Source organism: Pagrus major, chromosome 21, assembly GCF_040436345.1.
Source record: "Pagrus major chromosome 21, Pma_NU_1.0".
Lineage (NCBI taxonomy): Eukaryota > Metazoa > Chordata > Actinopteri > Spariformes > Sparidae > Pagrus > Pagrus major.
Genome location: NC_133235.1, coordinates 18,992,129 through 19,009,096, shown reverse-complemented (window position 1 = coordinate 19,009,096; position 16,968 = coordinate 18,992,129). Strand labels below are relative to the sequence as shown.

The window sequence follows — 16,968 nt, the reverse complement described above, 5'->3', positions numbered from 1 at the left end:
TCCCGTTTTCTTCCTCCTCTGCGCTCTCTCTCTGGTCTGTGGACCAGACTTCCTCAATAAGAGGTGACACCAACAGGGACGCTATTTATTTGGGGCCGATACATTATTCATAACTGTAGCGAGCGGCAGAAAACAGCGGCATATTAGTCGGCACCAACTTGATTTTTGTTTTTTTTACAGCCCTTCTGGCCACTCGTTACAACGTCTCGGAAATTTCAGCTTAAAGGATCTTTTGAAAAGAAGCTGCATTAACTTGAGCGTGGCGGCTCAGAATAATCAGGAGGTTGTGGAAGGAGGAAGAGCCACCTCATGGCTGGTTTGAGGCAGTGTGGGTGGAGGAGAGACGGGTTTTGTTTTTCCTTTTTCTCTCTCTGTATCTCTTCGAGAACAGAACATTTTAATTAATCACTTTTCATCTGCTGAAGTAAACTTAAAATGTGTTTCAGTGCAGGTTTGAGGGCTTTTAAATTTCTCTGCAAGAAAGTGTTAAACCCTCAGTCTAACAAGTCATTTGGTATTTTATATGATTGAAAAAGCCATAAGAAAAAAAGGGGCGTAATCAGGTGATGGCAAAAAGAGTTGTTTGGTTATGAGGGTAACCCTGGTTCTCTGAGAAGTGAGCAAAGTGTCTAACTTTAGGAAGCAGTGATTTGAGCTATATGTTAACATCTGCATGCTCAAAATGACAATGCTAACATGCTGATGTTGAGCAGGTGTTATGTTTATGATGTTCAGTAGTAGTTCAGTAGTTTAGCATGTTAGCATAGTATTCTTTGCTAATTAGTGCTAAACACAGCTGAGGCTGATGGGAATGAAGGTCTGGACACATTTAAGTTTAACCTGATGATTATGCTAAATTACAGTGCTAGCCCTGACATTAAAACTACTAAATCCCCATAAACGAAAAGTTACCAGCTGCTAGCTAGCTTCAGGTTTGTACTGTTCGTGGCCAGGTTGTCGTCATTGTTTCAAGTAGAGACGGGAATTTTACACTTAAATAGTAACCTTTGCATAGTGAAAATAGATGTCAATGGCTGGTTATAGTCACAGTCTACATTCAGCGAGTCATAAACAGACTGATAATGCTGACCTGAAGCCCCAGATGGTTCGTTTCACAAAATGTTTGTTTTTTTTGCCATCTTGAACGAAGCCGCTAGAAACCAGATAAAATACTTGGAAGCTGATTTGATGAGCCATCTGTCTTTCACTGTCTCTCATGGGCTAACTTCACTCAATCAGAGCCAGAGCCTGCTGGCAAATCAAACTTAGTGAAGTCAGTCAAAAGAAAACATCTCTCCATTGAGAAAAGCCATCAGTGTTGTTCTTTGCCCTTCTTTCAAAATGAAATAAACTCTCCAGTTCTGATATAACTCATGCTTTAGTGGCAGCTATGCTAACTTTTTGAGGAGCAGCCATTGTTGTTTTGAAACGAACGGTCACTCTCGCTGGTCACCACACCTCACCGAAGCTGCCAGTAAAGGACGCAGACTGCGCATTCCTTGAAGATCTCTTCCAGGAATTCAATTTTCAATTCACAGATTTGAAGTTGGATTTCCAAGTTCGATTCCAAACAATGCCTTTAACAACGAACGAACAACGTTCTGTGTTTTGCTGAGATCATACTACGTGATATTTTGGTCTTTTGTGATGATCACTTTTTTCTGTTCTGTGATCATGAACTAATACATTTTATTGCCATGACTTGCCAAGAGACAAACATGTTGGACCTTGTCATCTGTGATTTTCAGAAAACATCACGGTGCCAGGGACCAACTTCAGTGGTCCACCTTACAGTACCAACATAAGATGTTTGCAACACAGTTATATGAATGAAAGTGAACTTGTAAGCGCTCTCACTTGCAGCAACAACCTACAACATCGATTTGTCTTTGAGAATTACCTTAAAATACACAGTTTTACTTCTCAGGCTGTACACACAGAGGTCTGCCCCTCAATTACACAGATAAACTGAGCTTTTGTTCCCGCTCTTTGTCTTCAGGTACAGGGTTGCCGTTCTGTTTAGATTCAGATTAATGATTGAGCCTTCTGGGAGAGTTTATCTGGAGTACCTGCGTAATGTCCAGCGTTTACCAAGGGAAGCGTTGTCTCGACTGTTTGATGAATGTTTACTATCTCCTCTGCATTCACACTCTCACACACACACACACACATTCACTCAAACATGCACACACTCTCACACAGGAGTCCATTCTTTCCGCCTTTTCGGAGACGCTGGTTAGGCATAGCAATGAGATATTGGGCCAGCGGAAGTAAGAAAGAGGCACATTCATCACCAGCCTCGAGTATCGGTGTGCACACACACACAAACACACACACACATTTTGTCTCGCAGAGGCTCTTCATGCATTGCAAATGAATTAGTCTCTCAGTAACATTGTTCAATATTCCATTCATATGTTATCATCCAGGGGCAGTGCAGATACAGAGTGTGTGAGGGGGTGTTTGTGTGTGTGTGTGTGTGTGTGTGTGTGTGTGTGTGTGTGTGTGTGTGTGTGTGTGTGTGTGTGTGTGTGTGTGTGTGTGTGTGTGTGTGTGTGTGTGTGCGCGCGACTGACCTTTGTAAAACTGCATTTACCATGAACACGGCTTGAAGTTTACTGACTTATTTGGAGTCCTTTGAAGGAACAGACGGGCAATTTGTGAAATAATCCCTTCCAACGTGACTTTGATGATTAGATTGTTACTATTCTGAGGTCTGTACTGTAAATATGATGCAGCAGGTTAGCTTAGCTTAGCATAAAGACTGGAAACTGTGGACTGTGGCTCCGTCCAGTATACCAGCACCTCTAACTCTGACTAATGAGCACCTTATATCTCAGTTGTTGAATCCCGACAAAAACCTAAGTATAAAAGCAAAAATCAACAATTTTTTGGGAGGCTGGATTATTTTTTTGTTGCTCCAAAAAGCGTCAAGAAAGTTACTGCTCCCAGTCAAGAAATAGTCCGGCATATAGAACAAAAGGAGGCTGTCAACATACGGCTACGACCTGCAAGGTGCAGGTGACCCAGCGCTAGCGCTAGTAAGCTAATCTGCAAGCTTGTTTGCTGACAGCTGACTACTAAATTATATAATCCACCACATCACACTGACTGAAGTTTTGACAGTTGGTTTTATTTTATTTTTTTTTAATGGTAAAATGGACATATTTCAGTAGGAAGTGCTTTAGAAGATTAGTTCTGATTTCAGTGTCTTCTTCATTATTATTGATATTTCTCCGTAGACGTTCTAAACAAATCTGCTAGAAATCTTTCTCTCGGTATCAGACCCAAGAATTTAAGCAAAATTATGTGATAGAACAACTGACTGTATAAAATGCGGATGGAGCTTCTGGGTCTGAAAAGTAAAGCCAACGCAGAGGTGCCTTAAACCTGCATTCTTTCTAATGGCCAGCAGGGGGCGATTCCACTGGTTGCAAAAAGAAATCCGATTGCATGTAAGCTTACAGGAAAATGACCATACTTCTCATTTGATTCATTACCTCAGTCAACAGGTTCTTAATGAGTTTATGGTCTCAGTCACTAGTTTCAAGTCTTCTCCAACACCGCATTATGTTCATTTTGTCAGTTATGGTCATATTTAGTGTGAAATACACAACACAGCAGGGTATGTTTGAGGGTGTGGCTACCTTGTGATTAACACAGCACTATCACGGTATGTTCTCGGGTTCTCAGATCTAATCGATACCCTTCCCACCTCCACCCTCTCGTCCAAATAAGGTCACATCTGGCTCTAAAAACAGATGATGAAGATGGCCACACCACAAACTACTGCCAATAGAACGGCAAGACATTTTGAGGGAATCCTGCAAAATGGTTTTCAAAGTCTGATTAACCAGAAATGAAGTATGCGTGATAATTCATTATGGATATACAGTCGTGTCATATCTTGCTACACGTCTCTCATGATCACCTAAGTTTGTCAAAACTAAAAAGGGGTGAAATAACACAGAAATGTGACACCTTTGTCTCGGTTCTCCAGTCATGACACCATCACCGTGCTGCAAGTTGTCATTTTTCACACTTTGGTTTTCAGATGGATTAAACAAATGAGATATAACGTGTTAATTAACGAGCTTTAGAGATGCTAAAAGGCTGGTTTTCTTACCTCTATAGGAAGCCAGGCTAGCTGTTTCTCACTGTTTCCAGTCTTTGTGCTAACCGGCTGCTCAGAATAGCATCACATTTAGCATATCATTCTTTTTTTTTTATCTAAGGTAAGAAAGCAATTATGCATGTTTCCAAAAATGTTAAACTGCTCCTTTGAGGCACTTCTCTACAACAGGGTCAAGTGGGCCAGCTCAAAATACATGACACCAGAACAAAATAACCCTTAGAAGCTGGTATTACGAGCTATTGTTGAGATCCTAAACCAGAAATGTTTTCCTGTGAGACCCTCGGTGGAATTAAAATAGAGCTTTACTTAGCCCAGTTAAGACTCAGCCTGGAAATCAGGCTAATGAATATGTAACGAGGACTGTCTTTGTCTCGCCCTCTAACTCTCTACAACGAAAGTAAGACCAATAATTTTGAAATGCTGCACACTGCAGCCTACAGATTGAGTGCACATGCATCTGATATTCTCTGGATGTATGTAGGGATTAGTTTATTGCGTTTAATCTCCACTAGATTCATCCAAAGATTTCCTTTTTTTCCCCCCGGTTCTCATTCACTTAATTTTTAATATCAGTATATCTTCCTCCCTCCATCTGTCACTCTCTTTTCTCAGATATATATTTATCTCTGCTTATCTATTCACCCATTTTCTCCCCTACCATCCACAGTCATTTCAGTTTAAACCACCAGCTTTCTCTCCTTCCCTTCCTTTTCTTGTAATTCTTTTAGAATGAGTTTTTCTAATCCTCGATGGAAGTCAGAGAACATGTAATTCTATTTATATCTTATTGTATTATATTGTTCAAGGGAAAGATGCTTGACAACATTTTTCCTACTTCCATTCATGCCAATAAAGCTGTTTTTGATTTGATTTGCAAGAGACAGGGAGAAAGCGCTGCAGAGAGAGAGACGAAAGATCCTCACTAGTCAGTTCTGACAAGGCTCTGTAGACTCAGTGGTCCATGTCGGACTGAAGTGTCAACTCCAGCTGTATGTCCAAGCATATCATTAAGAAAGTGTCTTCTGTTGGAGTCCGTCACCGCCATCTTTTGAAAAAGAAGAAGTTAATTGCGCACATCAGCTTTTTGTCTTTAAACAGATGAAAAAAAGGCATTATTAAGACAAGAGTGTTGTAAACATGCTGTTAGACGCTCACCCACCGTGGCCTCATTTCCATCCTGACTGGCTGCAAACACTGATGCTACTACGCTGGTGACAGCAGAGTTTGTGTTATGAATCTGTTTTAATGCCAGAGGTTGCATCACAAACTGAAGTGAAGCAGCAGCTCTGTGTAACTGTCTGACACACTGTGTGAATTATTTTTCACTAAAATCAGAGCAGATTCTAACGTAAGAGCAGATTCTGATGTAACTGTTGACTCACAGCCAATGGGGAAGGAGATTACACAATGCAATAGCACCACCTGTTGGCCGAGATCTACAGTCAATTCAAACAGTCCAACAGAACAGTTTCTTCTCTGCTTTCAGGTTATTGAACACGTAGGTTACACAGGATATCACAAACTGTATGCTCTTTACATCCTGTGGGTTTAAAGTGGGATTTTGATATTACCACTAATGCTCTAAATTATTGATGGTTATTATAGTGTTTTTTTTTCTCTTATTTCGCTAGATGATCAACAAAAGAGGAAAGCAGAAATAAAGAAATGTTGTTTTATATTTTCCCTTTAATCTTTGTATTTTTCTTGTGAATTAATTAATGATTTTAGCAGACATGTGACTCATGTCATTTGGTCCAAGTGTCAAGCATGTCCCAAGTCACGTAAAATGAACACAGACAAGTCATTCAAGTCACAAAGTCAAGTCACAAGCCTTTAATTACCAAGTCTAAGTTGAGTCTCAAGTCATTTATTTTCTATGAAGTCAAGTTGCAGGTCATCAAAGTGACTCAATGCGACTCGATTCCAAGTCACAATGACATGACTATGCAGCATGCTACAATAATGTCCCGTAGATATAGTTTTGTTTAAAGGGCTCTACTTGACGTCATTATAGATGCTGGGATCCCCTTTTGTCAAATATTTGCCCAAATGTTGGCCGAGAGACAGAAGCCTTAGCTTTGTCACTTAATACTTGCTTTGGACCTGAGAGTGGCGGGCCTTTTTTCTCCATATTTAATTCTTGTGTCTTACGAGGAGTGATCCTCTCTAAAGTAAAACAACCCAACAGAATACACGTCCACAGTCAGTCCTGCAATTTCCTGTACTTCCTGAAACATAATTTGCATTTAAAATAACCAAGACATCGCTGCGCCCGAGCAGTCAAACACATTTGTGCACCCGCATGAACATGCACTGAATTGTTCTTTAAAGTTTTGGTAGTATTGTTTTTAATCAGTTTTCTTCTTTGTCTCTCCATTTCCCTCTCCCAACTCTCTCTTCCTTTCTTTGTCTGTCACCCTCCAGATTTAATAAAATACAGAACACGAAGAACACGATGAAGAAGGACGGCATCAGCTCTCTGACCTACAGAGTGGTTCAGGTCAAGAGGTACCCTCTGTACACAAATATCTCCGTGGAGATCGGCAAACCACCGCCCCGGCCTTTCAAGGGCTAGAGAGAGACGAGAGGAAGATGAGGGAAAAAGACGAGAAGAGGAGATCTTATTGGAAGGAAATGAAGAGAACACATACCCTAAACATCTGGACAGGTGTGGGAGTGAAGGAGAGAGGAAAAAGCCACAAGCACATCATGGTCTCTTTCTCCCTCTTTACCCCAGTCTCTCTCTGTGTTTTTTTTTAAGATTACAGCCATTTCTGTAACCAGGACTCAGGCTCTTTCCTCCTGCAACTTTTTCAAGCAGCCAATGGCTTCACACCTCCTACCGTTACCAATCAGTGACTTCAGAATTAAAGAGTGTGGACCAAAAGCTCGAATATCAGCAGCTGAAACTTGAGAGTCCATCGGTTAACAATCGTTTGCAGACTGGAAGGCATCCCTTGGCATATCGACAGAGGATATCGACAGGACCTGTTGGAGGAAATTTCATCTGAAACTGAATTTCTGGACAGCATCAAGTAGAATTTTTTGGATTATTTGACAAAGGTCATATTGACAAAATGAAAAAATGGGCTTTATTCATGGAGAGATACCTATTGGTTTGGGAATGACATATCCTGATGGACAACAAACCTCAAAAATGTCCAGTTCCATCATTCACAGTGATGGTCAAGAGAGTGGGGATTTCCATTAGAGGGAAACTGTAACATGAATTAAATATGGTGACTTGCAGTGAGGGATGTAAGTGAATCTGATGGATTGCATATCACAGAAATCTCTCTCTCTTCTTGACAAATGATGCTAATAGACGATTTAATATTGACGTTTTTTGTCAGGGAGTCTCCTGTTTGGATCTAATTACTCAATCAACTCCTCCGGTATCAATTAATGAATGTGTATTGTGCCTGCATCTACCGCAGAAGACTCAAAACAGTGCTGGGACACGCTGATAAAACCTGTTCATCAGCAGCAACGGACTCCTGAGAACTCTCTTTTTGTTCTCTTTTTTTATATCTAAACTTAAACTTTGGAAACAGAAACAGACTCATCGGAGCGACGGAAAAGTTTTGCAACTGAAGCAAAAATATTGAAGATATGAAAAGGTTTCTTCCTGTGCTGAATGCAGTGTGGTGGATCTACCTTGGGAATGCATTTGAAATCAAAAATTGAGGAACTGAAGACAACAAGGCAAATATATACTGACAGCTCAGTCATGATTGTTACCCCATGTGGCACAGTATGGAGATTAGGCTCCTGGAAATGTTTCTTTTTCACCCCATCTGAAGAAAGATAGAGGTTTATGGGGTAATCTGGGCTTTAAAGGTACATTTTTGTCTCGACAAGATGCAAATGGCTTGAGTTACATTAATATTCCTTGAGGTACATATTTGATTAAGTAGAAACATGAATTTATGGTGACAGGTCCAAAAATAAGTAGGTGGTAATTACCAAGCAACGTATTTATTACCTCAAAATTTAAATTTAGTAACTCGATTCTTGATTATGAAGTTGTGTTTGTCGGTTATTAGCAATTTATGGTGGCTAACTAAAGAAAAAGAATTGTTAAAAAGTTTGACTGATCTGCTGATATGACAGAAATCTATGAAAATGGTTAAAAATTTAATCAGAAGTTGTGCAAAAACTAGTTGGAAATTAAGCTTCAAATGCTCATTTCAATTTAGTAGCTGCTGGGAGAAAGTTAGAAACTAGTGGGAAATTAATCTGGCATAATCAGCAGATGTTAGCAGGAAATCAGTTGGAAATTAATCTGCAACAACAACATGGTAAGAGGAAGTTTGACAGAAATATGATCAGCAGAAGTTAAGCAGAAAACAGTTGGCTTTTTCCTGCTTCCTGTTAAAGAAATGACCAACCATTTATTAACCGCTTATTATAAAATAGCAGAATATTATCATTAAATCACGTTGGGGAAATTTCAAAGACATTTCAAATATGTTACTTAGTACCTACCACCTACTTACCATGACATTTGCCAACATGTAAAGTGTTACTGCATTTTTTCATTAGAAAATCGGCTGCTGCTATATTTTCTGAACATACATGGAACAAGTCGGGGTTAAACATCAGAAATGAGCTGTCAGGATAAAGTCATGACTCATGTTTTACAGGAAAAAAGCATCGTGGATCCAAAGGTCTTGTTGTTTTACACTGGCTTTACAAACAGAGAGACGTAATAACTTCTGGAGGTCATTTTATAGCCTACAATGTAACTTGGAAGTCAGATTTTTTTTTAAAAAAAGTATCAAAGGTCATTAAAACTATGTTGATACTATTACGATGCCATTTTCTTTCTGTGCTGTCTTTTCCTCTGAATCTTTGAGAAAAAGACCATCATATCTGGAAAGAGGAAATTATACAGTGATAGTCTCCTGTTGGTGGAAATTGTGAATTTTAAGGCAGTAATGAGAAGTTATTAACTGAGCGGTTTGAATGGCATCTCTGTTGCTGCTTCAGATCTTATCATCATCAGCTGTCAGTTCTGCATTGGGGTATATTTTATCACTCTTTCATATTACATAAATGAATCAATGAACAGATCTTTTTTTATTGTTTTTTTTAATTTGAAAACTTTTTTTGTCTCACATGAGTTTCATAACTTTCCCTGTGCGAAAACGGGACCAACAAACTCTTTGATCATGCCTTCCTACATCACTTTTCTTCCTTTGTTTTATTTTTCCTCGTCTCTGCTGTTGATGCTGTTAATGTTGACGCCTAAACACCAAATTGATGCCTTCAGACATTAACTGGCAGGGAAGGTTTGTGTCATTTAAAGGTCATTTTTTGGGGGCGATGAAGATGGGAGTTTTAAGATGAGCGATACAGAAATGTGTTTCCGCTTCAGTCAAGATCATGTTTAAACCTTCACAAACGAAAACTTTGATTTTCTACACAGACACACAACTTGTGTGCAAATGCTGTAGCTGTTTTGTATCATTCCGAACATTTTAGGGCTTTTATTTTGGTGAAAATTGTGCATTGTTGGCCTTCTCTTTGGTCAGCCTTGAGGCAAAATGTTCCCATCTGTTTGGCTCTCTGTTATCTTCGCCTCAAGCCTGTTGGAAGGTATAATTCCTCCTCTCTTCGACACACTGTCCCTGCCACACACACTCATTCACAGTGTCATCCGTCTTTATCTTCTCTTTCATTGCCTTTTTCTTTCTTACTCTGCCAGTCCAGGCTGTGTGTGTCAATGGCACTCTGTTGTGCTTTGTGGTGGGCCCACTTCAGGCACAGCTGTGTCTCACAAGAGCGCTTCTTCTTTCAATAGATATCGACAGGGCCTCTCTTTGTGTCTCTGAATCTGTGCCATTTACTGTATCTTTACTTTTCTATTTATTCCCTCCCTCTAAGCACACAGCCTCATTTTTGAATCCCTCAGTCTCCCCTCTATTTTCACTCTCTCCGCCACCTTTTCCTTTTCACCCTTTCTCTTCCCCGTGTTTTGATGGAACTCTCCTGGCGAGTTTCAGTGTCCTCAGTAAGCAGACTACATGTGGAGAGGTCAATACAATCCCTTCTCTGTACTGTTTACAGCTTACCCAGTGCAATATGACAGATTTGTCACAGATCTGCCCCATATCCTGCTTTACAGTCATTGTGTTCAGGGGGGTATGAGGTGATAACATTTTCAATGGTTGATTTCAGTTTGTAATGCAGTCATGCTTTTTTCCCCCCAAAATTGATTTCTTCATCTTTTGCCTCTAATCCACCTGTTGATTTTAAATCCTTCTAATCAGTTCACGACAGATAAAATGACTGCTGTTGGTTTGATTGTTACCATTCTTACAGTGTTAAAGGGGCACTCCACGGTTTAATGTTTTTACTTCCACACACACTTTTAAGAGATAGAAAAAGAAAAAGGAATCATCAAAATTGAAACAACATGTCAGTTGGGTTGTGTGATTCATGAATCTCCTGAAAAGTTCCTGATAAATGTACTAATCATGAGTAATGTTGATATAAAGACTTTTTACATCACTCAACTGTAATGCAGCCTTTAAAACAAGGAAAAGACAACACATATACTATATCACAGTATAATACCATCCAAAATATATGGATATAATATTGAATAATTGTCCAACCCTATTAAAGCCTCTTAAAACTGGTTATAACATAAACTTGACTATGACATTATCATTGAGTCCCATATTTATATGATAATTAACATTGAGGATATTGTTTAAATAAAGGTTTTAAATAGGAATATATGCATAAAACCTGTGGAGTGCCCCTTTAAAAAATTCTAGCTTCATCAAGGCTACTGTGACACATTACAGGCAACCTTCTACGAGGTCAGTTACATGAAGAAAGAACGAGCTGAGGAGTCACTGGTATTTGACAGAATGCGTGCTGTAGAGCGAGACACGGCCCCGCTGTGTATAAACGGTAACTTGGAATATAGATGTAAAGATCAGCAACAGAAACTTCAGCAAAAATGGTATTTGAAACGTTTCCTTTACTTGAGAATAAGCCGCGAGGAGCGCTTGATGTTTCTTAGTGGACTTTTGATGCCGTTCCAGCTGTCAAGCAAACCTCAGGTGGTCGAAGTATTTGAAACGTTTTTTTCAAATACATTTTTGGCTCGTCTGCTGCAGAGAGCGGACAGGACTTTCAGGCCTGTTGGGCAATTTTTAAACATTTACTGTATCTCTAGCTATGGTTTTTTTGTACATTGAATGTTGAAAATGTTATATCTTATATAGAATGCATTATGTCATATCAAACCTACTTTTTCTATACAATCAATAAATCTGATGGTTAAAGATTAAACTGCGGTGTTGTCGGTTCTTTATGTGTTTGTGTGTTACTGTGATTGTTGTTTGTCTCACTCACTCTGGGGGATGAGTAGAAACTTTCGTAATAAATGAGTTTTCACCTGCAGACTGAAGTAATCCCACAGCTTTCTCGTGTAATATCTGCAGTTTTAGCAACTGTGTAAGTGTTTTCTCTGTGCGGTCCCAGCGAGTTGGAGGACTAAAATGCTTTACCACCCTATGTGATTACATTCATTCATTTTCTCTTTGCTGTCCTTCCTGCCACCCTCCCAATAGTATAAACATCTCTTTAATGCAACAAAGTAAAGGTATCTCTTCGTCTCACCCCCCACTTTTTTTTATTGTTTTGCAGGGAGCACTACCCCCCCAACTGTCAGCAGAAAAGCTCTGCAGGGAAATCAGGATGGCATCCTCTCAGAGAGGAGCCAGACAGCAAAACTGCTCAAATAAAGTAAAAAGTCGCAACTCGGGAGCAAAGCGAAGAGAGTTGAGAAGAGAGAGAATTTTAATGGACATGAAAAGGTGTTTTTATTTGGAATATTTTACATGAAGTTTTCATAGAGCTGGTGTGTACATCCAGCATGAGACAAGACATGATTTGTGGTTGTTGTTCGTATCTGTTCCCTTTAATTTTAGGCAGTACAATGTAACTCCACTTTAAGGAATAGTAAAACAGACAATTTTGAAGGGAATTTGCAGAGAAGATTGACACCTCTCTCATGTTTGGACGATAAATATAAGGCTATACAACTAGTGTAGCTTAGCATAAAGACTGGAAATGGGGAAACAGCAAGTCTGGCTCTGATGTAACAAATCCTTCCTCCCACCAACCTCTGAAGCTCTCTTAATGACATGTTGTATCTTGTTTGTTTAATCCGATTATAAAGAATAGAAAAAAAGGGAGAAGAAATATGCAGCACATAAAGCTTGTACTTGTTTTTGTACAGATTAAAGGAGCATTTTCTAACATAAGGCCAGTGTTGGTGTAATGTTAAAGACATCTGTGTACTGTCTACTTAAGTCAGCTAATTAGCTGATGCCAACCAGGTAGCCCCAGTGCCCATCCTGTCTGCAGTACAACTTTGTGCCAGCAAGAGGCTAAAGTCCAATAGCCCCTGCAGTTTCAGCTGGCAGACATATGCCAGAACAAAATGACCTCACAAAATGCCAAGAAATGAAATAATCAGACTTTTATTTTCCTTACTTAACAGAAAAATACAACTGTACACCTTCTGAATTCAAGTTTCTTCCTGTGACTGAACTAAGACAAGCTTAACTGCCTCTGGAACTTCATTCCAACTCGACATAAACTAAAAAAAAACTCACCAGAGCAGTCTTGGTTTGTCTTTCCTCAATTCAACCCCGATTCACACTCCAGATGCTAAATTTTTTTCTGGCTATACATGCCGTATCTTTTCTGGCCACATTAAACAAGTTACACCTTTAAGAAAATGAGGCAGGCTAGCTGTTTCCCTTTGATTCCAGTCTTTATGCTAAGCTAAGCTAAAAGGCTGATGATCTCCAAATGCCAAACTATGCATTTAGCCTTGTTTCTTTGTAATAACACAGACATTAAGATGATAGCTATGGAAACACAGTTGTCATATTTTATTTAGTCTCCTTAGAAAATGTTGAAAATACAGTACGGGTGTATTCAGTCCTACAGTATCCTGATAAAATAAGATTTAAAAAATGTCCATAGCCCTAAAACTTGCATAAAGAAGCATTTCACGGAGGATAATGGCAGTTATGGTGATATACTTCAAACGGCAGCAGCTTGGGAGTCTTAAATATGCAGTAAAGTAAATGCCATTATAGGCTGCAACACTGCACGTAAACATATTACAAGACATTATTATTTTTGGTTGTCATTCAAAGGTCCCTTGTGATTAAAATGGTAGATAACGACATAACAATAGGACGATGTGCTGCATATAAACCTACATAAAATGATACTTCATGCTACATTTCATCATACACTACACACTCTACACAGTCTTTCTTGTGGAAAACTAATACATCGGTAAATTACAGATTATTGCTCCGGCTCTACAGTTTACATGAACAAATAACGTTCCATTAAATGAAACCCTGTTTTCAAATATCGCCTGTGTCGACAGCTACTGTACACTCATACGTTAGGCCGCAGTCTCATACATTCTATTTCAATTAACATGGAAATTGAACTGCAGAATATATAGAACAGTTACAAATCGTTAATTGCCTCGCTCAGCCACTTCCTACTCTAAATTGCATCACAGCTGTGCAAACATTTGGGTGCTGCATCAAACCGTGACAGGTCAATTACAATTTCTCATCATCCAATAATCTCATTGGCGTTGTTATGTTGCTAGTTGTTTCCAAGTGTTTAAAAAAAATACCTCCTGGGAAACTATCTCATATAAAAGCTTAATAATCTGTCTTTCTAAAAACATAATAGTCTAATCAAACTTTTTGAAGAAACCATGGAAACGCAGATAAAATATTAAAGGTTAAATGTCTGGAGTGCGGTGACCTTTCAAGGGTCAGCTCTGTTTTTTGTAGTTCCTGTCAGATTTATTTAAGTATAGATTTTCTGTAGGAGTACGAGGGATCAGGGTGTTGAAGCCCTGCAAATCAAACATCTAGTTTTTACATCACTGCTGCAGTCCACATTATTAATACAAAGAGTTATAATCCGGCTTTCGTTTGTTGTCAAAGACTACGATTCATCTATTCCTCTTCTTCTGGTGGGATAAAATTGTGTCTCTTCTTCTTCACATATGGCCAGATTAATCTTAGTGGGCCACAGTAAAATACTTGCTGTTGGGCCCCTAATGATCTCTGCCAATCCTCTATCCATTTTATATGTACCAACCAGTACTTCTATGCTGGAGAACAGTAATGCTACCTGGCCACAATGTGCCTGTGTCTCAGTTAGTTTGTGGTAATTTGATTAAAGACAACATCATTTAGGAATATGCACCATGGAAGCACAATATACACTAAAATAACCACAAGGTTACATTATAATGCAGTTGATAGTGTACTTTGGTTTTCAAAAGCAGTTAATCAAATTGCAAAAACCCACTGACATTCAGAGGGCATGGAGCTTTGAATCAGTCTTGTGAATCAGCCTTGAATTTTGACCTTGTTTGTAACATGCAGCTAAGGCCTGATAAAGGGCCGGCCTTGTCCACCAAAGTGACGGACCAGTGGGTCTCATCTGTATTCAGAAATCTTGGTCCTTGTGGAATGGCAGCTGATCTCTTCTGATGACTTTTTAGAATGATATTTTGGTTCTTGTTCACTTCTGTTCCCGAAAAACTAGCAATACCGCTGACATGTTCAGCTGCAGAGGAGGGTTGGAAGGTGTGGAGGTGATCCGTCATGGGGGATTGTATATTTTGTATATTAACAGCTGGTTCTCTGCTGATAGAGTGAATCAGTTTTTCTGAGTGGACAGTTGTTCAGGTGTACAGTTCTTGAGGCGGGAGCAGGTTGCGAGACGGTTCCCCTCCCAGTAGCCGGCATCCTGGCCATCATGACACCGGCACTTGGTGCAGGAGTCGACCCAGACGGGCTCTCCTGCAGGGATCACCTGGCTGCGTGACGCATTGACGTAGCAGTTAGGACCTGGAGGGAGATGAATTACAGAGGTAAATGTGACTGCAGCTGCAGAACAGATACTACAAACTAAAACACATAAAGTCAAGTGGACAGTATGCGAGAGAAGATTGAGAAGATAAGTCTCCCGTTTTATAAGTTTTACTTTCTACTTTTCTTTTGCTATTTTCGACTCACCGTCCTGACATTCCGGGCAGCATTTCCCGGGCTGGTAGACGGGGTTGACACATGGTGGAGGGGCACAATCTGCAACTAGACAGCGAGCAATGCCATCGTTGTCACAAGTGCACTGCTCACATTCTGATGGCTGCGAAACATCACACACACACACACACACACACACACACACACACAAATACACAAACAGAGTGAGACTCAACATGGATCATATATCTAACCAGCACCTCTCACAAAGCCCTCCTCATGCCATCTCAAAAGGGGGCGCCATTTACCTCCAATTCCCTGCTGTATACTCAAGTTACACACCAACATACCATAGTGTAATGCACTGGTTCAGACTTTTAGAAGGAAATACGCTGAAAAAGATACAGGTTATAAGGTTTCTTCTCTCATACAGTTATAACACACAGGCTTGGAGAAATTGTTGTCGGTTGGGAGCCTCATCTTAACAATGTACTTGTGCATATTTGACTGATGGGGAACAGTAGTCACAGAAACCTCCATGAAACAGACCAAAAGCCCTGAGTTTACACATAAACAGTATTATGCCACAGCTCACCTTTGCTTCTGTGATACCTGTGTGATAAACACTTTGTATATTTACAGATAGTTTTGAACTTTGGGGCAATGTGTTGGCCCTTTCTTCAAATAAGATCGGCTGGCAGCTCTGTAGCCTTAATGTAAAGTCAAATAAGCTGAATTTTAATTCAAATTATAAGCCAGCACAAATAACAGCACAACTAGACTCTATTTTTTACCAGCAATTCCTGATATTTATAATAATATTTTGATTTGTGACCCCTTAAAATGAAAAGACCCCCTAATCCCAGGTTTTACCCCTAATGTGAACATGAGCTGTGAGGTAGGTAGGTAGTCCCAAGAGCTGAACAGCTACTGCAGAAGTTTTGTTGGATTTAAGCCTATATTCTGATTTTATATAAGAAAAGACAGGAACATTTTAAACATTTTCAGGCCCTAATAACAGGAGTGGAAGTCGTGGTCATGCCCATCGTTGCATGTGTTATCGCTTTGAGAATTACCTGGAAGTTCTGCCCCAGTTCGTACACCACCCCTCGGTACTCACACCCGATCTTCTCGCACCTGGGGCAGCAGTCGGTGGGGTAGTGGCTGACATGGATGCACGCAGCCGGGAGAGAGGTGCACTCAGTGCGGGAACATGCGGAGCCCTCGGAGGTGCACTCACACTGGGTGCAGTGATCAGAGTCCAGAAAATACCATTCCCCCACGAAGTAAATGCTGCCGTTGGCCTCGCAGGTGGTATCCTGCTGTCCGGCGACTGAGAAGCCCAAACCGGCCTGTGCGTAAAGCAGCAGTGCCAAAACGGCCGTGCGTATTGTGCGCTCCAAGGACCGGCGCTCACCGAAAACCATGATGATTTATTTGATCCACTTCAAATAGTTAAAAGGGAAGTCAATGAACTGAAACATCCACTGTAGTCCAGCTGGGATTTGGTAAACAGGTCAGCCCAATTTTACAAAAATGCTGAGTACATCGTTACTGGACGCAGAGATCCTTGGCGTTACCTCTGTCCTCCTTCCACAGTGGTCTGCTGGGGCTGCGCACCATTCTGCACGGAGCCCGGAAGGGGGTGGAGGTTGGGGGCATAAAGAGGGAAAGTTATATGCACTGCCTCTCTGAGGGTTCACACGCCAGTCTCAGCACAAGTCTGTCCCTCCTCACCCAGCTTAACTTCTTGGAGTATATTAGTTC

At 40.3% G+C, this 16,968-nt stretch overlaps 2 protein-coding genes across 2 annotated transcripts in view; one reads left to right on the top strand and one right to left on the bottom strand.

Annotated features, from left to right (window-relative positions):
* Nucleotides 1–7,216, top strand: part of b4galt2 (UDP-Gal:betaGlcNAc beta 1,4- galactosyltransferase, polypeptide 2) — a 149,200-nt gene extending 141,984 nt beyond the window's left edge. Inside the window, exon 7 of the mRNA XM_073491600.1 lies at nucleotides 6,560–7,216. Coding sequence (XP_073347701.1) covers nucleotides 6,560–6,710 — 151 coding nt within the window. The 3' untranslated portion in view covers nucleotides 6,711–7,216. The remainder of the gene's footprint in view (nucleotides 1–6,559) is intronic.
* Nucleotides 7,217–12,626: 5,410 nt separating this feature from the next.
* LOC141016986 (von Willebrand factor C domain-containing protein 2-like) lies at nucleotides 12,627–16,806 on the bottom strand. The gene is made up of 3 exons (XM_073491601.1): nucleotides 16,278–16,806; nucleotides 15,235–15,364; nucleotides 12,627–15,066 (listed from the first exon to the last, which is right to left on the bottom strand). The coding sequence occupies exons 1-3, from the start codon at nucleotides 16,626–16,628 to the stop codon at nucleotides 14,876–14,878; spliced, it is 672 nt and encodes a 223-aa protein (XP_073347702.1). The 5' UTR covers nucleotides 16,629–16,806; the 3' UTR covers nucleotides 12,627–14,875.
* Nucleotides 16,807–16,968: the final 162 nt, after the last annotated feature.

Excerpts from the sequence above, each read along its gene's own strand:
- LOC141016986 (XM_073491601.1), bottom strand. The coding sequence starts at position 16,628 with ATGGTTTTCGGTGAGCGCCGGTCCTTGGAGCGCACAATACGCACGGCC. Across the intron at positions 15,365-16,277 it reads AACTGGGGCAGAACTTCCAG|CCATCAGAATGTGAGCAGTG; the intron begins GTAATTCTCAAA and ends GATGTTTCGCAG. Across the intron at positions 15,067-15,234 it reads CTGCCCGGAATGTCAGGACG|GTCCTAACTGCTACGTCAAT; the intron begins GTGAGTCGAAAA and ends ATCTCCCTCCAG.